We start from the raw sequence: 24,412 nt of genomic DNA, 5'->3' as shown, positions 1-24,412 counted from the left end.
CCCCTTGTTTGCACTTCCAGCCTGGGTGAGATGATGAGACTTAAAAAAACAAAACAAAAAAACCCCAACTCCAATGGCTCCTTGACCTTACCCTATGAAGTCAAAATTCAAGTGCAGAATTCAAAACTATTTCTAATCTAGCCTTAACCTTTCCAACCTCATTCTCCCACTGTAAACCAGTCATCCAAGGTTTTGTTCCTGTTCCCACTTGGAATGTCCACTTTAAGGTCCAGTTCATATCTTGTTCATCCTTTCTTGGCCACTCCAACTCAATGCTCTCCCCATTCTTTACTTTTTCCAAAAATGGGTATGGTCTTGTTCAAATCTAGCCTCATACACTTCCTTGCTCAGTCACTGGGACAAATCACTTATCCACTGACTGCCTCAGTTTCCTCATCTGTAAAATAGGGGTGATTGCACAAGGTTATTGTGAAGATAAAATGAGATAAAAAGAGCTTTTCAAACCCTAAAGAATTAAGCACTAGCCGTCATCATCCCAAAGTTGATCTTAAATTCGTAGAGTAGGAATCCTGGCAATATGGTTGTTTCTGATTCTCCCCTTCCTCATTGCCCATCGCAGTGCTATGTACATAGTAGGAATTAAATAGCATATCTGAAACTGAAATGTAGCTACAATCACTGTGAAGTGGCGCTATTCTTGTCAATTCAAACTTATTAAGCACCTATGCAACCCTTGCCAGCCAGGAGCTTTCACTGGGGAGGGGGTGAGGATTCAACACCAAAACATTTAAGAGCAGTGATATTTGAAGAGGGAAATCACACAAATCAGTAGGAAATCAGCCAAGACTTAGAGGAGTTGCCATCTGAGTTAAGCACTAAAGAAAGCCAAGGGCTGTATTAGAGACTGGGGCAGGGAGAATGCATTCCAGGAATAGGGGGGCAGCCTGTGCCCAGGCCTGGGATACTAAGTTCCAAGAAACATCTAGTAGGCCAGTCATATGAAATAAGTCTGGGAAGCGGCCAGAACATGAAGGGCTTTAAAGGAGAAGCTGTATTTTATCTCACAGCAGGGGTTCTCAACCTCTTTGGCATCTTGGATCCCTCTGACAGTTGGGTGAAGCCTAGGAATGTTTTTAAGTGTACAAAATACATAGAATTATAAAGGAAACCAATTATATGGAGGTAGTTATCAAAATGCTTTTTTAAATTTTTTTTTAAATTCCAGTAGTCTCACAGTGCTTTTAAATGCATGATATATAGGATTACAAAAGGAAACCAAGTATGAAGTAGCTATTGAGATATTTTTTCAAGGATTCTCAATGTTTTAAATGCACACATAAGATTACAAAGGAGACCAATTATATTAAAGTAATTATTCAAGCATTCCCAATGTTTTTATAAAGCATAAAATGCAAAGGATCACAAAGGAAACCAGTATATTGAAGAACAGTTTAAAAGTGGGCAACTGAGGGGCAGCTAGGTGGTACAGTGGATAGAACATCGGCCGTGAATTCAGGAGGACCTGAGTTCAAATCCAGCCTTAGACACTTAACATTTACTAGCTGTGTGGCTCTGGGCAAACCACTTAACCCCAAATGCCTCACCAAAAAAAATAATAAATAAATAAAAAAGTGGGCAGCTGTTTGGTGCAATGGACAGAAGCCTGAAGTCACAGAGACCTCAGACACTTAGTAACTGTGTGACCCTGGGCAAGTCACTTTTTTTTCCTTTTTTTGCGGGGCAAGGAAGGTTAAGTGAACTCAGGTCCTTCTGAATCCAGGGCAGGTGCTTTATCCACTGCGCCACCTAGCTGCCCCCTGGACAAGTCACTTTTAACCCTTTTTACCTCGCTGAGGGGGTCACAAAGTGTAGGACGCGAATGAAACGAATGAACAACGGTTTAAAAAAATACTTGAAAAAAACAAATTCGAGGACTCTCGATGTTTTTAAAAACAAGAAATTAAAATATCAAAAAGGAAACTAATTGTATTGAAATACATTGTTGAAACTATTGAAATATATATTTTCAGTTAAAGGACCACAGGCTAAGGAGCAGCGTCTTGGGGAACTTTTGTTCGGAAAAAGTCAGTGTGGAGGACGATGGGAGGGATCCCCCCTTCCTGGGGAGGCTGTAGGCAGAGCTGCGGCTGGCGAACCCGCACTCCTCCCTCCGCATCTTCCCGGCGCCCCCCCCGCCCCGGCTCCTAGGGCACAGGTCCGTCCACCTGGCCGCCAGGGCCCCGCCACTGGAGCCTCAGGACGCGCCCACAGCCAATTTCGCCTCTCATTGGCTCCTCGGCCACAAGTCTCCTTCGCCAGCTCCCCAACACCACCCCAGTCAGCTGGTCGCAGAGCCGGGGAGAGGGGGCTTCTGGGAATTGTTGTCACTCTCGGGGACTCCGGAGGTGGTGAAAACTCTCACTCCCATGCGCCACCGAGGGCAACCGGCCCAGGACTCCTCCCTTCCAGCCCTCGCCCTTCCAATCAGCGGTCAGAGAGTCTGGAAGAACTACAACTCCCGGCAGACCACCCAACACCGCATTTTGAAGTCTTGACTCTGGGCTTTTGGGGAGGTTCCTTCTGCACCTTCGCTCCACGATTCTCCGGGGGGGAAGTGGAGTAGGGGGGCACGAACCATGGAGGAGAAGGTGCTGCCCTCTTTGGGCAACACCAAACCGCACCTAGAGAAACTGACTCTCGGGATCACCCGCATCTTGGGTATGGAGGGGAAGGGGGAGGGCCGGGCGGGGCAGGGCGGGGGGAGCCGGGATTGATGGGGGAAAGAGTACAAAGCTCGGGAAGATGCACCTGGCTGGGGTCTTGTGGTAGTGTCTGTGCTGCAGGTGACAGGAGGAGGAGGAGAAGCCCAGGGTCGTCCCTGTGCCTGCTTAGAGACCACATGGGGTTCCCAGCTTCCGCTGCAGCAACAGCGGGACCCCAGGGGGGCATCCAGGCACTTAACCCAAGGGGGACCCGCCGGGGCACAGGGATTGGGAGCCAAGGCCAGAACATAGCTCCCTGCCCGGAAAACCCAGCTTTGCCTTAGCGACCAAGGCGGTGATGGGAAGTGATGGGAACAGCCAGCCGGGGCTTTGTCCCGGGACACACAGAGAGAACCCCGTGAGTCCTGTGCCAAGAGCTGTGAGAAATGGAACCCGAAAATCACGAACCCCCAAGTCCTTGCTCTCTGCGCTCTCTGTGTCAGGGTCATTGCCAGGCTGACCACTGCGGGGGGAAGGGGGTACAAAACCCACAGGATAACGCCTGTTAATATTGCTAATAATAATAGCTAACATTTATATGGTGCTTACCTCGTGCCAGGCATTGTGCTGAGCGCTTTACAATGATTAATGATAGAATTTATGTAGCGCTTACTATGTGCTGAGTACTGTGCTAACCTGTTTACAATTAATAATAATAATAACAATAATAAATATAGAGCTTGCTATGTGGCAGGCACTGTGCCTTAGCACTTACAACTGTTATTATTATTATTAATAATAGCTGACATTTATATAGCACTTACTATGTGCCAGGTACTGATCAATGTGCTTTACAGATAATAATAATAATAATAATTTTTAGAGCTTACTATGTACCAGGTACTATGCTAAGAACCTCACAATTATTATCTCATTTAAGTCCTATTCTTATCCCCCTTTTACAGATGAGGATACTGAGGTAAGCAGTGGTGTTGTTTTAAGTGACTTGCCCAGAATCACACAGCCAGTATGTGTCTGAGGCCAGGTTTAAACTCAGTTCTTCCTGAATTTAGGCCCAGTGTTCTATCAACTTTGACACCTAGCTGCACATTTGTGTGGATAGGTGTCAATTAATATACTGCATGTATCTGAATGTGTGCACAATAAATACAAATAATATACGCATTCACATATATACAGATATATTTATTCCCAGTGTCCCCAAAGTCCTAGTGCCCTTTTAAGCTGAGGGAACTCTTCCCAGGGAGGTTCCTATAATCTGTGGAATCATAGGCATGGAACAAATAGATACAGATAATATATCCTTATTACATACATGCATCTACAATATCTCAAAAGTCTTAGTGCAGATTAAGTAATTAAAACTTTAAACTGCACTAAGACTTTTGGGACACCCTATATATATTTATGTGTGTGTATACCTATGGTTATACATGCATGTCTATATAACTGTGTATATACATATACATATATTGTGTGCTGTACAAATACATGCATACATACATACATGCACATATACACACATGCAGACCATATATTTTTGGACCAGACCTGTAATTTTATAGGTTGTAGGGAGCTCCCTGGAACCTCATCTTATCAATATTACCTACAACTTCTCTGCCACTTATAGTCTTATAGTCTTGTTGAGATAGTTGCCTGAGGCACTGAGAGGTATTTAATTAACCATGGGGTACATAGCCAGTACATGTCAGAGGTGGGAAGCTGGACTTGAACCCAGGTCTTCTGGACTGGGAGACTGGCTCCCTATCCACTGCCTCTACTATGTTATTTGTCATATAGAACTTAATTATTGTTACACTCCAAATGCTCTAAGAATTTTTTTTTAATTCCTCACCCTGTAGATTATGAGGTTTCTGATTTTTTAAATAACTATTGTTTTTGTGGCCCATTGTAATGTTTGCAAAAAGCCTTACATAAATTATCCCATTTAAACCTTTTAGTAATCCAGTGAGATAGTGCTACAGATATTATCATCTTGGTTTGTTTTTTTTTTTTTACAGATAAAGAAACAGTCCTAGAGGCTGTTAAGTGACTTATCCAGGGTCCTCAGGCCACAGGTTAGGAACTACTCATCTAGACTAGAAGAGCCTCAGAGCTGCCATTATCTTCTGTTTTCTGTTTCTTTCCCTCCCATTCCCCTTCTCATAATATTTAGTTCAAGCCTCTGCAAACAGAGCTTGACGTTGTTCATTGCCTTACAAAGCATATAGGGGAGCTAAGTGGTTCGGTAGATCGAACATGGGCCCTGAAGTTGAGAGGACCTGAGTTAAAATGTGACCTCAGACACTAGCTGTGTGACCCTGGGCAAGTCACTTAATCCCAATTACCTTAAATATCCGAGGCCATCTCCAATCTTCCTGATGTATATCCTGCCACTGGACCCAGATGGCTCTGGAGGAGAGAGTAAACCTGGTGACTTTTCACAGTTCTCTCTCACTTAAATCCAATTCAGTGCAAGTCATGATATCACCTCCATATGTCATGGACCTCTTCAAGAATGAAGGACAAACAACAACAGTAACAACAAAGCATATGAATGATCAGTGTACTGTTAGTTGTTAAGCATCTGACTATTTCAAATTGCCCCTGATACCTGGCCAGTGTGTTGTTGATCAATATCTAAATCAGGCAGCCCAATGTGAGGTTCACGTACAGTTCCAACTGCTATAAACTCACAGCAGTAACTCCCAACTACACACTATGGTCTGAATGGCTTTAAGCTCATAGCAACCCATAAGATAAGAGACCATTGGGGCAGCTAGGCGGTGCAGTGGATAAAGAACTGGCCCTGGATTCAGGAAGACCTGTGTTCAAATCTGGCCTCAGACACTTAACACTTACTAGCTGTATGACCCTGGGCAAGTCATTTAACCCTAATTTCCTCACTTTAAAAAAAATTAAATTAAAAAAAATTAAAGATCATGACTCCTTCTTTGAGGGTAGTGAAGGCAAGGGTGGGAAGGGATGATTTTCCTGAATTCTTCCCTACCTTCTAGGATATATGGAGATTCTTTATTTTGCTCTCAAGAATATTCATTTGGGGGGCAGCTAGGTGGTGTAGTGGATAAAGCACTGACTCTGGATTCAGGAGGGCCCGCATTCAAATCCTGCCTCAGACACTCAACACTTACTGTGTGACCCTGGGCAAGTCACTTAATCCTCATTGGCCCACAAGAAATAATAATAATAATAATTTTTTTAAAAAAGAATATTCATCTGTAAGACAGAGACAAACTTTTGGAACAATGTTGTTTCTAAATTCCTATTCTTAGAAAGTAGCAGCTCATATACAGGAAAATTTGTGGTTCTAGGAGTGGTGGTGACAGATGCCTGTACTCCTTGCCACTAAGTAGGCTGAGGATGGTGGAAGGCCTGGGCTCAGGGTGTTTTGAGCTGCTGTAAGGCCAGAGCTAATTGAGTATCTATACTGAGAGTACCACAAGACCACCCTAAAAGGGTCCGATCAACCCCAGCTGGAAAAGGAGCAGGTTAAAGCTTCCTTGCTAATGAGTAATAGGATAGGGCCCGTGAATGGCCACTGCACTTCTCATCTGGGCAAGAAAGGGAGAAAGACCTGGTTTCAAAAAAGAAAAGAAAAGAAAAGAAAAGAAAAGAAAAGAAAAGAAAAGAAAAGAAAAGAAAAGAAAAGAAAAGAAAAGAAAAGAAAAGAAAAGAAAAGAAAAGAAAAGAAAAGAAAAGAAAAGAAAAGAAAGAAAAGAAAAGAAAAGAAAAGAAAAGAAAAGAAAAGAAAAGAAAAGAAAAATCATGGCTGAAATGAGGAAACACAGTGCAGTAGAAAGAGGCCTGGGTTTGCAGTGTCAGCAGAGATGTAGGTTCAAACCCTGCTTGGGACACTTTTAGCAAGACTCTAACATTCACTTTTCTTTTCTTTTGTTTGTTTGTTTGTTTTTTTAACATTCGCTTTTTTAATGAGGATGATAAATCAAAGAAACTAGCTGGGAAATGGCTGAACAAACTATGAGTGTAATGGAATATTACTTTGCAGTAAGGAATGACATATGAAGGATTCAGAGAAAAAAGAAAGATTTGTGTAGAGTGATGCAGTGAAAAGAGGAGCCAACAGAAGAACAGGCACAATGACCACAGTGGTGGTCAGTGCTATGAGACAGCAGAAACAGGGGGCAAATATAATGGACAGTGTTTGGTTTTGGTTTGGGGGGGTTTGGGCTGATCTTTTTGTTTGTTTGTTTTTTTGTTTGCAGGGCAATAAGGGTTAAGTGACTTGCCCAGGGTCACACAGCTAGTTAGTGTCATGTGTCTGAGGCTGGATTTGAACTTAGGTCCTCCTGAACTCAGGGCTGGTGCTTTATCCACTGTGCCACCTAGCTGCCCTTGGGCTGATCTTTTAAAGAAATTTTATATTTTCATTTTTCCCAATTACATGCAAAAAAATTTTTAACATTAATTTTTTGAAGATTCTGAGTTCCAAATTCTTTACCTCCCTCTTTCTTCTCCTCACTCCTTGTGAAGGCAAACAATTGTATGTAGATTATACATGTACAGTCATGCAAAACATTTCCTTCCATATTAGCCATGTTGTGAAAGAAAACACAGACCATTAAAAAAAAAACGAGAAAAATAAGGTTTTTAAAAAGTTCAAATCCGGCCTCAGACACTTAACACTCACTAGCTGTGTGACCCTGGGCAAGTCACTTAACCCCAATTGCCTCACTAAAAAAAAAAAAAAAAAAAAAAAAAAGTATACTTCAGGGGCAGCTAGGTGGCGCAGTGGATAGAGCACTGGCCCTGGATTCAGGAGGACCTGAGTTCAAATCTGGCCTCAGACACTTAACACTTACTAGCTGTGTGACCTCAGGCAAATTACTTAACCCCAACTGCCATACCAAAAAAAAAAAGTATACTTTAATCTACATTCAGACTCTATTAGTTCTTTTTCTGAAGGTGAATAGCATTTTTCCATCATAAGTCCTTTGTAATTGCCTTGGATCATTGTATTGTTGAGAATGGCTAAGTCACTCACAGTTGATCATCATACAATATTGCTGTTACTGTGTACCATGTTCTTCTGCTTCTGCTCACTTCACTTTGCATTAGCTCATGTAAGTCTTTCCAGTTTTTTAAAAATCATTCTGTTTGTCATTTCTTATAGCATTATAGTATTCCATCACAATTATATACCACAACTTGTTCTGCCATTCCCCGTTTGATGGACACCCCCCCCCCAGTTTCCAATTCTTTGCCACCACAAAAAGAGCTGGTATCTTTTTTTGCATATAGGTCATTTCCTTTTTTTTTTTTTTTGTGGTGGTGGTGGGGGGTGGGTATCTCTTTGGGATATAGACCTAGTAGTGGTATTGCTAGATCAAAGGGTATGTACACTTTGATAGCCCTTTGGGTATAGTATAGACAAGTGTTTTTACACTTCAGGGAATCAATCAACAGGCAAATAATATTTATTAAGGCCTTACTATATTCCAGCCACTGTACTAAGTACTAGAGATACAAAGAAAAAGTGAAGGAAAAAAAGTCCCTTCCCTCAAGGAGCTTACATTTGAATAGGGAGAAAACATGTGTGTATGTTTGTACATATATGTCTATGTATATACACACATATACATATGTACATAAAAGATACAAAGAAAGATATAAGTAGAGACTTTGCTCCTCAATAAACTCAAAATGGATATGCAACCTAAATATAAAAGGTCCCACCATAAAAACTTAGAAGAGAACAAGTTCAGGTCTCTTTTATAACTATGACTAGGAAAAGATTTCTTAACCAAACTTGGGATGGAGCAGATAAGAAAAGATAAAAGATAATTTTGATTACATGAAATTGGAAAACGTTTGCTTTCCAACAAAAAGGCTATGTAGTCAGAGGATATGAACAAATAATTTTCAAAAGAATTATGAATTATTAACAACTAGATGAAAGATTAAACCAAAACATTATTAAGAGAAATATATAAGTTTTAAAAAATCTGGGGCTTCACCTCACACCCAGAAAATTAGCAAAGATGATAGAATGGACTAGTCACTGTTGGAGGGGCTGTGGACAAATGAGTGCACTAATGCACTGTTGTTGCAGCTGTGAATTAGTCAACTCTGGAAGGCAGCTTGGCATTATTGCTGAGAAAGTAACTTTGACTCAAAGATCTCAATGCTTAGGCATATACCCCAAGGAGATCAAAGACAGAAGGGTTCTATATACTCCAGTTTAGTAATAGTAGCACTTTTTGTGGGGAAAAGTAGATACTCTTTGACTGGGGAGTAGCTAAACAAATTGTAGCATAAGAATGTAGAGGCGGGGGCAGCTAGGTGGCGCAGTGGATAGAGCACCAGCCCTGGAGTCAGGAGTACCTGGGTTCAAATCTGACCTCAGACACTTAACACTTACTAGCTGTGTGACCTTGGGCAAGTCACTTAACCCCAATTGCCTCACACACACACAAAAAATGTAGAGGAGAAAAAAAAGAATGTAGAGGAATATTATTGCTTTGTAAGAACATGAAAAATGCAGACAAGTGTGGGAAACGTAAGAACTGAAGCGAGCAGAACCAGGAAAATATATCAGACGCAATAACTATGATGATGCAAACAGGAGCATGTTGTTCAGTTCTGTCCAACTCTTGGTGATCCCATTAAGGGATTTTCTTGGCAAAGATACTGGAGTGGTTCACCATTTCCTTCTCCAGTGGATTAAGGCAAATACTGACACTGATGATAACAATTGGTATATGGAGTATTCAGGAAGGACTAGCATCTCTGGTATGAGGGCTTGCCGAGGCCTTCTCAGGGCTACTGATCCACTTGTTCACTTTTCGCCCATCTGTCATCTGTGTACACAAAGAGCTGGTATCTTTTTTTGCATATAGGTCATTTCCTTTTTTTTTTTTTGGTGGTGTGGGGGGGTGGGTATCTCTTTGGGATATAGACCTAGTAATGGTATTGCTAGATCAAAGGGTATGTGCACTTTGATAGCCCTTTGGGTATAGTATGGACAAGTGTTTTAACACTTCAGGGAATCAATCAACAGGCAAATTATATTTATTAAGGCCTTACTATATTCCAGCCACTGTACTGAGTACTAGAGATACAAAGAAAAAGTGAAGGAAAAAAGTTCCTTCCCTCAAGGAGCTTACATTTGAATAGGGAGAAAACATGTGTATGTTTGTACATATATGTCTATATACATGTCTATGTAAGATACCAGCTCTTTGTGTACAGATCCATCTGTTCACTTTTCGCCCATCTGTCATCTGTGGCTTCAAAAAGCTATAGCATGGGGGCGGCTAGGTGGCGCAGTGGATAAAGCACCAGCCCTGGATTCAGGAGTACCTGAGTTCAAATCCGGCCTCAGACACTTGACACTTACTAGCTGTGTGACCCTGGGCAAGTCACTTAACCCCCATTGCCCCGCCAAAAAAAAATAAAGCTATAGCATGGGGGCAGCTAGATGGCGCAGTGGATAGAGCACCGGCCCTGGATTCAGGAATACCTGAGTTCGAATCCGGCCTCAGACATTTAACACTAGCTGTGTGACCCTGGGCAAATCACTTAACCCCAATTGCCTCACCAAAAAAAAAAAAAGCTATAGCATGGGGGCAGCTAGGTGGCACCGGCCCTGGATTCAGGAGGACCTGAGTTCAAATGTGACCTCAGACACTTGACACTTACTAACTGTGTGACCCTGGGCAAGTCACTTAACCCTCATTGCCCTGCAAAAACAAACCAAAAAAAAGCTGTAGCATGTGCAGCAACAACATCCTGGTAAAACTATCTGGGGAGAAGGACTAAACCAGGTTGAGGGTAACCACCAGAGTTCAAACCTGTTGTTGAGTTAGGGCGATGTCTACCCCAAGCATGGGAAGACTTCCCCCAGTGGAGCAATATGTGCTGTGGAGGCAGTGGAAGCAGACACTGTGGAGCACTTAGAGCTTGGGCAGACATTGAAGTTGCCAAGGTAATCTGTTTCATCCCAGGTAAGACTTTTGTCTTACCACTGGACTTCAATGACTCTGGAAGAGACAGAGTGAGGCTGACGACTTTGTGCAACTCTGCTCCACTTAAATCCAATTCACTTGCAAGTCAAGACATCACCTGTGCTGTCAGAATGAAGGACAAACAACAAGGCAAACAGATTAAATGACTTTACCCAGGGTCACACAGCTAGTAAATGCCTGAGGCCAGATTTGAACTCACAAAGTTGTCTTCTGACTCCAGGCCCAGTGCACAATCCACTGCACCACCCAGCTGCCTCACCCAAAGTGATGAGAGGCCTTATAAGGGTTGTTTGTAGGCTCTGGTGGCATGAAGAAACTCCTCCAAGTCCAACCCTTATGCCTCATAGTGTCTTGGAGTTGACCCTGGGTTCTCAAATGCTGTGGCATCAGAGAAAAAACTCTGGCAAGTTATATCCTGCTGGCAAGACCTCAGATATGGTCCTGACAACACATCATGTTGGCTTTCTGAGTTAAATATAGAGATGCTCATCAAAAATAGGCTGAACACTTGACGATGATTTGTCTCTGGCAACCTATGAAGCAAAGACATTGTTGGGATGTGCCTGTTGCCACAAAACAAAATATATAAATACATTTTAGGAAGAAAAGGAAAAGGAAAGGTATTAGTCAAGCAAGTTATTTTCTTTCCTGAAGTCTTGGGAGGCAGTGTGGTATTTAAAAAAAAAAAAGTAACAAAATGGCGGTCAATAGCAAACTGGGGGATAGTCCCAGTCACTAAGTAGCTACATAGCTCCCTTCTCTTTATAGAGAATGTGGTACATCTGACATGTTACATCACTGTGTACTGAGCCCAGCAGTGTAAGATGGTGCGTGACCAACAACCTTTGCCACACTAATGGAGGCAGGGGAAATATAGCTGGACTTAGAATCAGAAGACTGGGTTTGAGTCCCAGGTCTTCAACTTACTACCTGTAACTTTGGGCCAGTCACTCAATCTCACTGTGCCTCAATTTCTCATTTGTAAAATGCAGTCAATTGTACTAGATGGTCTCAGAAGTACCTTCCAGTGCTAGATCTCTGGTTATATGACTAGATGACCTTTAACATCTCCCTAAATCTTTCATCCTGATATTCTTTTTTTTTTTTTTTGGTGAGGCAATTGGGGTTAAGTGACTTGCCCAGGGTCACACAGCTAGTAAGTGTTAAGTGTCTGAGGTCGGATTTGAACTCAGGTCCTCCTGAATCCAGGGCCGCTGCTCTATCCACTGTGCCACCTAGCTGCCCCTCATCCTGATATTCTAATTGCAAGGACAGAAATTTACAGAAAACTATGACTTCTATAAAGTAATCTGGGAAAATTTCTATGTTAGCAGAAGGAGATACTAGAAAGAGAAATTCCACTCAAAATAACTATGAAATGGTTGAAATATCTAGGAATAAATTAGCTTACCAATGTTCAAGATATAAAATTCAACTATAAAATATAGAAAATATTTAAATAACATGATAGGGGCGGCTAGGTGGCGCAGTGGATAAAACACTGGCCCTGGATTCAGGCGTACCTGAGTTCAAATCCGGCCTCAGACACTTGACACTTACTAGCTATGTGACCCTGGGCAAGTCACTTAACCCCCATTGCCCCGCCAAAAATAAATAAATAAATAAATAACATGATAGAGATTCATTATTCATGGTTTGGCTTTACAAATGTAAAAATGAGCCCTTACCTCCCAGCTCAGTGGGTGGACCCCTGTGTTATCCTAATGAAAATACATTGACAAGCATTAGACAAAATAAATACACATAGATGGGGTGTCATCTGCCATATTGGAGAGAATACCCACATTGATGAAATTACAGATCTATATGAATCTGTTACCTAAATTAACAGGTAACTTGATAGAACTGGACCAACTAACAAAATTCATTTGGAGAAACCAAAAAGTTTAGAATCTCAAGGAAAATAATGAGAAGGGGGAGAGCAGAAATGAAGGAGGCATAACCACATCTCAGGCTACATTATAAAGCCCTAATTCTCAAAACTCTGGTAGAAAAATAAATCACTGGAACATACCAGATAAGCAAGGTTCAGAAGCAATTGAATACAGAAGTTGTGTTGAGACTCAACTGAGAACATAAACAATTGAGAGAAAGACTACTGGATTTTTTCCAATAAAGACTACTAGAAAAATTGGAGGGTAGTTTGGCAGAGGTTAGGTTTAGCCTCTATTATACCATACTACTATACTCCAGGAGCAGCTAAGTGGCACAGTAAATAGGGTGCTGGGCCTGGAGTCAGGAAGACTTATCTTCCTGAGTCCAAACACAACCTCAGATACTTACTGTGACCCTGGGCAAGTCACTTAAACCCTGTTTGCCTCAGTTTCCTTGTGGGTAAAATAAACTGGAGAAAGAATGACAAATCACTCCAGTATCTTTGCCTAGAAAACCCCCTAATGGGATCACCACAAGTTGGACACAACTGAACAAAAACAACTATGTTCTAGGTACATAGCAACTTAAATATAAAAGGTCACTAGAAGACAGTGGATGAGGGACCTTCTTTACCAAGCAGGGAATAGAGGAAGTTGTAAAATATTTTTTAAAATAGTTTTGATTGGGGGCAGCTAGGTGGCTCAGTGGATAAATCACCAGCCCTGGATTCAGGAGGACCTGAGTTCAAATCCAACTTCAGACACTTGACACTTACTAGCTGTGTGACCCTGGGCAAGTCACTTAACCCTCATTGCCCTGCAAAACACACACACACACACACACACACACACACACAAATAAGAGATAGAGAGGTTCATGGGATATAAAATGGATAATTTTTATTACATAAAATTTAAAAGATTTTAAAAAATAAAATAAAATAGTTTTGATTACAAAAGAAAATGTAAAAGCTTTGTAGAAACAAAATCCATGCAGTGAGAATAAATGAAGCTATCAACTGGGGAGGAAGTTTTGATCACTTATATCTGATAAAATTCAATATCCAAGATATATAGGAAACTGACAAGCCTAACCCTCTCATTTTATAGATAAGGAAAAAAAAAAAAAACCTTTGAATCCTTGACTCCAAATCTGGGCACTTTCCCCTGCATCACCCTTCTTTTGGAAGGACCAATGAGTTATTAGATTCAGTTTCCTTAAGTTGGACCTGAGCAATAGCCACACAGCCCCAGAGAGGGCTATTTGTCACTGTAACAAATCCCCTCTGGGGCAGCTAGATGGCGCAGTGGATAGAGCACTGTCCTGGATTCAGGAGGACCTGAGTTCAAATCCGGCCTCAGACACTTAACACTTACTAGCTGTGTGACCCTGGGCAAGTCACTTAATCCCAATTGCCTCACCAAAAAAAAAACCAAAACCAAAACAAATCCCCTCTTTCTTTTCCAGAAGCATCTCCAGGAGTGACAAAGGTGAGGATCATGGAGAAGGAGCCTGCTGAGCGACACATGATTGCTTCGTGGGAACTGGTGGGTATCTGCCATTACAAGATCACTACCCCTCCCTCCCAAGGAGAGAATAACTTCAGAGAGAAAAGGATAGAGATAATGCAGGCCATCTTCCTTCCATTTCGCACTGCAGTCGGTGGTCTAGAATTCCCTCCCCATTGACTCTTGGGGCAGTTCATTCTCACCTTGTAATAGGAGTCTCCAAACTTCAGAGAGTTTTCTAGGGAGGCATCTTATCTTTGGCATTCCCTTCTAATCCATGCAGGTCCAGTTTGGGAATCGCAATGTCGGTCTGGTGTTGCAATCCAGGATTTGTGATGAAGATTGTAGAGATGAAAGACATTTTTCAGAAGATCACTCATGCTCCTTTGTGGCCCAGAGTGGGTGTTGTAGGCAGCATTGTAAAGGGGTCGAATCTTATCTTTGGTGACTGGGAGAAACGGGATCTCTGTCCTAGAAATGCAAGCAGGCCCGTGAAAGCTGAAGAGTAAGGAGGGAAGGAATGCCTTATCTGGGCTGTCTGGTCACTACCATCCTACCATTTTCTTCCCTTTCCCTCCTCCCTCCATTCCTACATCCAGCTGCCTCTTATTAGACTCCAGCACCCCAGGGAGCAGCCACCTATCAGGAATGCTTGTTTGCCCTACTACCCTTATAAAATATCAATAGAAACATAGACTGTTAGAGCTCATAGAGACCTGAAAGATTGTCTGGGCCGCCCCTTTATTTTACTGATCAAGAAGGTAAAGCTCAGAACAATTAAGTAGTTTGTGACTTACTAAAGGTTACACAACTAATTGGTCCCAGAGCTGGTGGATTAGAACCCAGGTTTCTGACCCTTAGGCCCACCACTTTCCTGCTCTTCCCAAATAAACTGTCATTTTTAGCTCTGAGCACTTGTTAAACAGCTTTTCTGCACTATGTTGTAGCAGAGGCCCAAAGTTTGGCTAAGGCAGAAAATATTTATCAAGTGTCTACTATTCACAAGACATGGTGCAGGGGGAGAAGGTGGGGTGTGGCTGGGATTACAAAGACAAAACAGTTCTTGCCCCTAAGAGTCCATATTCTATTGGATAGACAAGTCACATAAATAAGAAGCAATCACTGCCTTTGTGGTACTTATATTATAAGTGATAAAACACAACCAGAAATAACTATAATGCATTATTAGTGCATTAGAAATGTATTGATCTGCTTTTATTATTTTTTCCACTAATAAGTGTTTATTTTTTCCTTCTCCCCCACAGTGGAACAAAAAGAAAGACAGTGAAGAAAGGAAGGAAGGAAGGAAAGAAAGAAAGAAGGAAGGAAGGAAAGAAAGAAAAAGCAACCCTCATAAATAGACATGCATAGTCAAACAAAGCAAATGTATGTGAGAGGTGTACTATGTAAAGGTCAAGGGGAACATTCTTAGCAAAAGGAGGCCATAGAAGAAGTGGAATTAGAGTTGGGCTTTAAAGAATAAATATTAATTTAACAGGCAAAAGGGGACAGAAAGACATCTTAGATATAAAGAACGGTGCAAGCAAAGGAATAGAAGCTAGAATGCACAGGTTGTGTTGGAGGCCTCAAAGGCCACTTAGCTGGAACAGAGAGTATAGAGTGTGTAGCGAAGTAATAAATCTGGAAGAGTACACTGGCAGCAGATTTGAGGCTACTGCACTAGTCCAGGTGGATGATAGTGAGGGCCGGTGTTGGGCATTAGGAATGGAAGGGAGGCTGCAGAAAAAGTGGTCCAAATAGAATTACCATAGCTTGGTCACTGACTGAATAGAAGGGACAGAAACCAGAGTCCAAGGTCATGCCAAGGTTTCAAACAAGGTACCCAGTGGTGTCTCTGACAGAATTAGAAAATAAATAGGGGGACAGCTAGGTGGTGCAGTGGATAAAGCACCTGCCCTGAATTCAGGAGGATCTGAGTTCAAATCTGGCCTCAGGCAGTTGACACTTACTAGCTGTGTGACCTTGGGCAAGTCACTTAATCCTCATTGCCCTGCAAAAAAAAAGAAAGAAATAGAAAAAAAAAGAAAAAGAAAATAAATCGAAAAAGAAAGGAGCTGGTTTAAGGGGAAAGATAACAAGCAAGGCCAAGAGCGTAAGGAGTTTGAGGTGCCAGTGGGAGCATCCACTTGGAGTGTGGGTCCGGAGTTTAGAAGAGATGAAAGACATTTTTCAGGAGATCACTCATGATCCTTCATAGCCCAGAGAGGGTGGTGTAGGGAGCATTGTAAAGGAGTCAAATATATCTTCAGTGACTGGGAGAAATTCTATTGGATAGACAAGTCACATGAATATGAAGCAATCACTGCCTTTGTGGTACTTACATTATTGTAAAGTAATAGGACTAGAGAAATAGATAATAGTAGTAGTAGTAGTAGTAACTAACATTGATAAAGCACCTTCAGTGTTAGAGTGCTATATAAGAAACCTGGGAGTTAGGAGTTATTGTTGTCCCCATTTTGAAGATGAGTAGACTGAAACTGAGAGAAGTTAAGATGATTTGCCCAGGGTCACATAGCTAATAAGTATCTGAGGCTGGATTTGAACTCAGATCCTCCTAACTCCAATGAAAAGAAACTAAACCAAATAGAGTTCTATAAATACTCCCTTTACTACTCAACTTTGCAGGATACTGTGAAGAGTAAATCAGTGAGCTAATATCAATCTATAAGCATTTCATTTATAACTTTAGAGAGTTATAGAATATGAACCATTCCCCATTTCAGTTTATCAAATAGAATAATCCCCATCCATGTGAACAGCAGCCACTAATAGAACAAAGCAGAGGAGCAGCTTCCTCCCACTAAGCATCTCCTGGGCCGATTTTAGAGCAGGCAAAATCTTTGATAACTGCTACCTGAGAAATATCTTGATTGTGCTTATGTCACTCATCCTCTTTCTTCAGTCAGTACTGTTATCTGTTATCATAAGCCAGAACTGAATCAGGCCAGTCAAATAGTTCAGTTTCAGAACTGGAATGTTCAGCTTCAGTGTTGGCTGATTGACCTTAGACAGACTACACCTAAGGAACAACCATCATCTCACGTCTGGAAGGTCGGCTAAGAGGTGTTTGATCCCAAGCACGTACATTCTCGAAATTTTTTTTTTACTTTTTAGCTTTCCCAGGGAAGGTAATAAAGAACTCCTTCCTCCGTTGATACCAGTAGCTCAGATCCCTTGATGCTGGGTTGGGAGAATTGGTGAGACGTAAATAAACTTCAGATGCATCCCATTTTTTTGATCTGTTTTCCTCAGTTTTATGGATTCTTTATCTGTTAAATGTTTATCAGTTCCCTGCCTTGTGCTTTCTTCTGGTCACTACCAGTACAGACTCAGTATATTTAAAATACCCCAAGCATTTGGGTTATGGAGTGTTCTGAATTTTTTTTTATCTCCTTATCATATCTCTAGTGATTTGGTTCTCTGGAATGACTCAGAGACATGGAACAGAAAATCGTGGCATTGTCTGTTTTGTACCATCCCCCTCAGACCCTACCTAGGGCCTGCTTCTTATCAGTTAACTATTCCTCCTTTGTCATCTTCTCTTTAGTCTCCTTTGCATCAAACTGCCTTTGAGTTTCTCTTCCACCTGCCCCCCAGATGAGTGAAACTATGAGAAGAGATGATTAATTCACCCCACCTGGTGCTAAGGTGTTATTTAGCAGAAGGAGTTTTCCAGGGGCATCTACGTGGTGCAGTGGATAGAGCACTGGCCCTGGATTCAGGAGGACCTGAGACTCAGACACTTGACACTTACTAGCTGTGTGACCCTGGGCAAGTCACTTAACCCTCATTGCCCTGCAAAAAAAAAGAAAGAAAGAAAAAGGAATTTTCCATGAAAGAAGAGAGAAGATCAAGCATTTTTTCAGCCATGCCATTGTTGCCAACTCCTTTATAGATCATTTCACATCCATCCATCTATCCATCCATCCATGCATCCATTCCTCAAATGTTTATTAAGAGCCTCCTATGTGTGCAAGTGTGCTGTGTTAAGTGCTGAGGTTAATTGGGGAAGGGGGAGACATGGAGAATACTTAGATGAATAAGTCAAAGTCTCTCTCCTCAAAGAACTTACAGTCTAATAGTGGGGATGAGAAAAACACACAAACTACTTATGCAGATTAGAATACGAAAGTTGTTTAAGAAAAGTATAAAGTATTATGAATTCAAATGATGAAAAGCTACCACTGACTGGGGTTGGGGGATCACAGAGTAGAAATTGCATCTTTGGGATGAGATAGAGGAATTAGAAGGATTAAAAAACAAGGCCTAAGAAATTGACAAAGGTATACCAATTTCTAATGTGCTGCTTACTTAAGCATATTGGAAATGATCTCTGGCTGCGTTACTCTACAATAGGAATTTAAAGGACACAGTAGAAAGAAATAAATTTTTTTAGGAAAGAAGATACTTTCTAAATATCCGTGGGTGGCCAGCCCAGGAGTTTTCCAGAGCTGAGCCCAGATGAAGTCATAAATTTGACTGTATCTAGTAGCAAGTCCATGATAGTTAGAAGTTTATCTTCAAAGATACCCTTTGGCATGATTTGAGCAATTAACAATTGGTGCCTGGGTTTAGGAGACAGGAAGTAGTAAACAACATTCCCTGTTACAGCACTCATCCTCTGGCTTGAGGCACAGACTCAGACTTCCTTACCTACCCCATCCTCACGCTCTCCTGCTTTGTGATTGTAGAAGAATGACTGTGTCATGCCAGAGGATTTGAAGAATTTTTACCTGATGACAAATGGATTCCACATGGTGTGGAGTGTGAAGCTAGATGGTAAGTTGGCCTCTTGCCCATTGTCACTTGCCCTGGCCACACTGTGCCCCTCTCTGAAATGTCTCTGAGCAGAGGTGCACTTCCTCTCCATTTAATCGGTGTTTAACATGAGCCATCTTGACATTCCTACTGTAAATGAAACCAGAAGAAAGAAGGAAGTTGTATGCAAATGGAAGGATGGCTCACAGGTACTTCTTGGAGAAACAAGGAAAGGATTTGAAGGAATAGATTTTCTCCCAAGAAAGATAATTTAATGGGATAATGGGTTATCCCATATTGTAGTACTAATGATAAGTGTTTGCAGAAAAAACCAGCCATTAAAATATTGCATTTTCTACACTGACAACTTTTGCTATGATGAAAAGGTAGAAGTTGGTTTTTTTGGTTTTGTTTTTTGGTGGGGCAATGAGGGTTAAGTGACTTCCCCAAGGTCACGCAGCTAGTGTCAAGTGTCTGAGGTCAAATTTGAACTCAGGTCCTCCTGAATCCAGGGCTGGTGCTTTATCCACTGTACCACCTAGCTGCCCCAAGGTAGAAGTTCTTTGAAGAAGTTGATAAGAACTTCCAAATTAAATCAACAGATGCTTTGATACTCGGTGACTTCAATAAAGAGGAGGAAAAGGCGAGGATAGGAAGAAACATATGAAGAAGCATGATGTAAGAGGAAGGATTGAGAGAGGCAAAAGGCTTGTAGATTACACAGAGGTCTCACATAATATCAAGAGCATTTTCTTTGAGAAACAAACTGGTAAGCTCTAGACATGGTCAAACACAAAAACATTGCAAAAATGAAATAGATTATATTTTTAAAGGAAAAAATTTGTTACTAATCTAGCAGTTATCTCTAAATCAGCTATCTCTGTAAAGTCAGACCACAGATTTCTTGTCAGAAGTAAGATCAGAATGGTTTTTTTTTAAAGCAAGAAGGAATAATAATAATGATTAAAATGGTGGGCAATTCAAACAGCTCAATCCTGAATGATTCCAACAAGAAATTGACAGTTGAAAATGGGAAATGGACAGCAGAAATTACATCAACATCAATTATAATAATCTTACATTTAAATTTAACTAATTAATTGCCACATCAAAGACCAAAAGAGCCAAAAATGTACCTTAATCCACAAACATCTGACTTACTTGCCAAACAGAGAGATAACTGCCAAAGGCAACATTAAGTTAAAATATAAACTTGTTTGTAAAATCTTAACCCCCCTCCCCCACCAAAAAAAGGCAATGAACAATCATGAGCAGTATTGTTTTATAAAGCAGAGAAAAACAGTTGGAGGGCAAGATGAGTTTAAAGAAAGTTTGGCACGATGTCCCACTAAACAAAGTCATTCCAAGGACATTTGAGGACAGAAACAGAAAAAAATGAAAAGGCTTTGTAAAAAATTATTATTACAAACTGTTCCATCGAGGCAGCTAGGTGGTGCAGTGGATAGAGCACCGGCTCTGGATTCAGGAGGATCTGAGTTCAAATTCGGCCTCAAACACTTGATACTTACTAGCTGTGTGACCCTTGGTAAGTCACTTAATCCCAATTGCCTCACCAAAAACAAACAAACTGCTCCATCAAGGACAGTCAAACTACCACACTTAAACTGCAGTGTCACAGTCCTAGCTGTCCTTATAGGAGCAGAAGAAATGGTCCTTAAAAGAACAATGACCAAAAAGGCAGCTAGATTATACCAAGTCCATCTAGAAGACCTCTATGCAGGAGGCAAAACAGTTGTGAAGTCTTTGAGGTATCAATATGCAAGCTATCTAAAGAAAGAAAATATAGGACAGCTAGGTGGCGCAGTAGATAAAGCACCAGCCCTGGATTCAGGAGGACCTGAGTTCAAATCCGGCCTCAGACACTTGAAACTTACTAGCTGTGTGACCTTGAGCAAGTCAAGATAAAAGTAAAATAAAGAAGATCTCTTGCATGTGGAGTCAGTTCCCCTGTGATGAACTTCTGGGAGGATGTGAACAGGATGAACAGTCACAGATTGGGTTGTGACCAGAATTGTTGGGGAAAACTTCCCTGGTCACGAGATCTCAGATCCATTTGAGTGGTTCCAAGTTGGAACCATGAGATGACCCTCCATGTCAAACCATTATAATACCCTATGGTGGTCATGCAGAAAATCAGATGACCCAATTATTCAGGATGGGGAAGACTCATTTTTGTGACAATCATTTCTAATGGGGCTTTGCTTCCTCCAGATTCCTTCTTGGTTTCCTAAGGCTTCTAAATCACTTTGCTTTCTTGTCTCTTTATAGGCAGAAATAATGTTCGTGAGATGGTTGGGGTTTATTACTCCAAATAAGGAAAAAAACCAAACATCTTGTTTTCAAAGGGTCCTGACTCAGGAAGCTAATGGGCCTTGTAAACTCTAGTTGGGTAGACCTCAGTGTTTTTCCCTACTTCCTTTTTCTTTAGCAAGTATAACTTGAATTATTTTTTTGTTTGTTTGTTTGTTTTGGATGGGGCAATGAGGGTTAAGTGACTTGCCCAGACTCACACAGCTAGTAAGCGTAAAGTGTCTGAGGCTGGATTTGAACTCAGGTCCTCCTGAATCTAGGGCCGGTGTACGATCCACTGCGCCACCCAGCTGCCCCCTGTAACTTGAATTTTTAAAGGATCTGAAATTTCAGCCACATGAATATCCTTCACTCCTGCAGATCAACCGTGAGCCTTCCATGATACAGTAGACTGTGTCATGCATTGCTGTGGCCAAACTTCGATTGAGGGGCCTCTTCAGATTTAGCAAGGCTGGTTCTTGTACCACCAAGTCTATCACTGAGCCTGGCTTAGAAGCCTTTCCAGCTTCAGAGCAACAGCCATGGTGGCCCTGGAGAACTCATTGTCACCTCTACATAATAGGGAAACATTGGAATAGGGTTTTAGTGGACTAAGCTTCACAAAAATGATCAATGCCTTCCCCCTCCTTCCTTTGTAGGTATAGGGATGGCAGAACTAAAACTGAGCCCTGATACTCTTGCAGAAACAGAATCCGACAAGTGTGATTATTTTGTTTTTGTTTTTTTGTTTTTTAGTGAGGCAATTGGAGTTAAGTGACTTGCCCAGGGTCACACAGTTTGTAAGTGTTAAGTGTCTGAGGCTGGATTTGAACTCAGGTCCTCCTGACTCCAGGGCTGGTGCTCTATCCACTGCGCCGCCTAGCTGCCCCAAGTGTGATTATTTTGACCATAATTTTGCCTGCACCAGTTTCCTGTGCACAGACACTAAATTATGTTACAGTTAGTTTTAAATCCTTGAGGTAAGTTTGCCTCTCTGACAGATACTGTTTGCCTGGATTTTCTTTTGGAAGAAAATCCCCAGGGAATGCAATTAAAGGGATGTCAGCACATTTTTAGAATTTCAGCCTAGTTGCCAGCCTTCACTGGTGTGCGATTGATCTCATACTGGGCTCCCCATTTTCTACCAACACTTTCTTGACTTCTGTTTCCTTCCCCATAATTTATTGTCAGTAGCAATATACTCGGGGCAGCTAGGTGGCGCAGTGGATAGAGCACTGGCCCTGGATTCAGGAGGACCTGAGTTCAGGTTTGGCCTCAGACACTTGACACTTACTAGCTGTGTGACCCTGGGCAAGTCACTTAACCCCAATTGCCTCACCAAAAAAAAAAATATATATATATATATATATATATATATATATATATATATATACACACACACACACTCAGGCCAATCAGCTTGAGTGAAACAGGAGGTACTTTACTGCAGACAGGAAGATTTTCCCCAGGCTATAGACAGAAGACAGCATCCTGTTGTGCTGTGTATACACGGCTGCATCGCTTCTGAGTGGTCCCAGGCAACATTCTGTAACTGTAAGTTGCAGATGAGTTGCTGATCTACTTTAATGAAGGGAAGAGTTTTTACAGTTGGAGTTTCCTATATTGCCAAAATCACAGTTTTAGACCAAAAATAAGTTACCCATGGGGTAATAACTCAAGAAAACCTAGCGTTCTCTGGTTGGAAGGGCTCATGGAGGCCATTTTGTCCAAATTCCTAATATTACAGTGTCCTCAGAGGCCCAGAGTGGGGACTTGCCCAAGGTCACATAGCTAGTAGTTGACTCATCCAGGATTTAGATGCAGATCCTCTGACTCTTAATCCATCCCACTTTCTACTGGTTCTCAGCTTCTTCACTATCATGGTCCCCCTTCTCTGCACACATGCCAATTTACCAGTGTCCCTTTTGAAATGTGAACACTGTACTCCAGATCCGGTCTGACCAGCAAAGAGTAGATTCAGGAGTATGCTGGTCAATGTTTAACAATTAGATCTCTGGGTGTATGGGGGGACATATGCACAACACACTTTGAAGTTTAATCTGCTTGATTAAATTTTTCTCTGTCACTTTCTCAAGTCTCGACTATTAACAAAACAATAAATCAAGCCCTGATTTGTAGGGTTTGCCAATTTCTGAGGTGTAAATACTCACACTGAAATTTTTAGTCAGCTCTCTTGAGCCCGTACAAGCTGTGTACCTCCTTTGTCCTGGACATTTGACTTTGATCAATGCAACCTGAGATGATGTTAATTTTTGGGGTAGCCCTATTGTGATACTATTGGCTCACTGAACTGATATCACATAAACTGCTCCTTTGTGCAAGGAGCTGAGTTTTATCCTGCTTAGGCAGCAAATTTTACCGAGAACTCTTTTCTGAATATTTTAATAAAGTTATCAGAATCCAGTCCCTTTCTGGCCTATGTCCTTCTCTCTCCACTGATAGCTGAAAAGTCTCTCTACCATGTCTGGTCCCCTTCCCGATTCTACCCTGTCCAGGCTGACCTTTTCTGTCCCCTAAGAAAGCAGTGTATCATCTGATAGTAGATAGAATTTGGTTCCCAGTTCCTAGGAGAAACAAATTCTTTCATCCATGGTTCTTTGCTCCCTGCCTGGATGCCTGGCTTTTCTTTTGATCTGCCATTTAAGCTGGGACCCAGAGCCCTCCAGTTTTTCCTATCAGTACCAGAGGCATCTCCTGTTTATCCATTGTCTCTTAATCCATCCTTTGCTCTGGCTGTGGCATCCTTTGCTCAGAACACTCAGAAGGCATCAGGAGGAGCACAGTGTAGAGCTAGCTCTTCCACGCATACAGTGGGGATGTTTTGTCACCAAGAGAGGGTTCCTTTAGGACTCTGTGGTATCGTGAGGAGAGAGTGGAACTTGGAATCAGGAAAGACCTGGGTTCAAATTTCACCTCTGACAAATATTATCTGTGTGAACGCTTCCCTCTTCATTCATGAAATGAGGATACTAAGGGCTTAGGTATTTGCCTCTTAGGGTTGCTGTGAGGTGCAAATGAGAAAACTCTTTGTAAACTTTAAAGCGAGCTAGCGATGGTGATGACGATGGCCCTGTCTCCATCTGTCAGTGACATTCTGGTACTCAGAGGGAGTTGACGGGACAGTCCTCAGAAGAGAAGGTGATGGCCTTGTCCACCAAAGTGCACCCTCTGAGGAAGGCCACTAACCCTACCCCTTCTCTCGATGCTC

At 41.7% G+C, this 24,412-nt stretch overlaps 1 protein-coding gene across 5 annotated transcripts in view; it reads left to right on the top strand.

The window, feature by feature from the left end:
- The first annotated feature begins 2,438 nt into the window (after positions 1-2,438).
- The window catches only part of LOC122736402 (tubulin polyglutamylase complex subunit 2-like), a 33,087-nt gene continuing 11,113 nt past the window's right edge, over positions 2,439-24,412 (top strand). For 2 of the 5 annotated variants that reach the window (XM_043978602.1, XM_043978600.1), the window contains exons 1-3: positions 2,442-2,679; positions 14,054-14,133; positions 18,807-18,894. In XM_043978602.1, the coding sequence (XP_043834537.1) occupies positions 2,598-2,679; positions 14,054-14,133; positions 18,807-18,894 (250 nt within the window). In that variant the 5' untranslated portion in view covers positions 2,442-2,597. Of the gene's footprint in view, positions 2,680-14,053; positions 14,134-18,806; positions 18,895-24,412 lie in introns of all 5 variants that reach the window. The other 3 variants (XM_043978601.1, XM_043978603.1, XM_043978599.1) reach the window with 3 other exon arrangements.

The sequence above is a fragment of the Dromiciops gliroides genome, chromosome 1 (genome assembly GCF_019393635.1).
Source record: "Dromiciops gliroides isolate mDroGli1 chromosome 1, mDroGli1.pri, whole genome shotgun sequence".
NCBI lineage: Eukaryota > Metazoa > Chordata > Mammalia > Microbiotheria > Microbiotheriidae > Dromiciops > Dromiciops gliroides.
The sequence above is the reverse complement of the archived record's forward strand: the minus strand, read 5'-3'. Positions and strand labels throughout refer to the sequence as shown.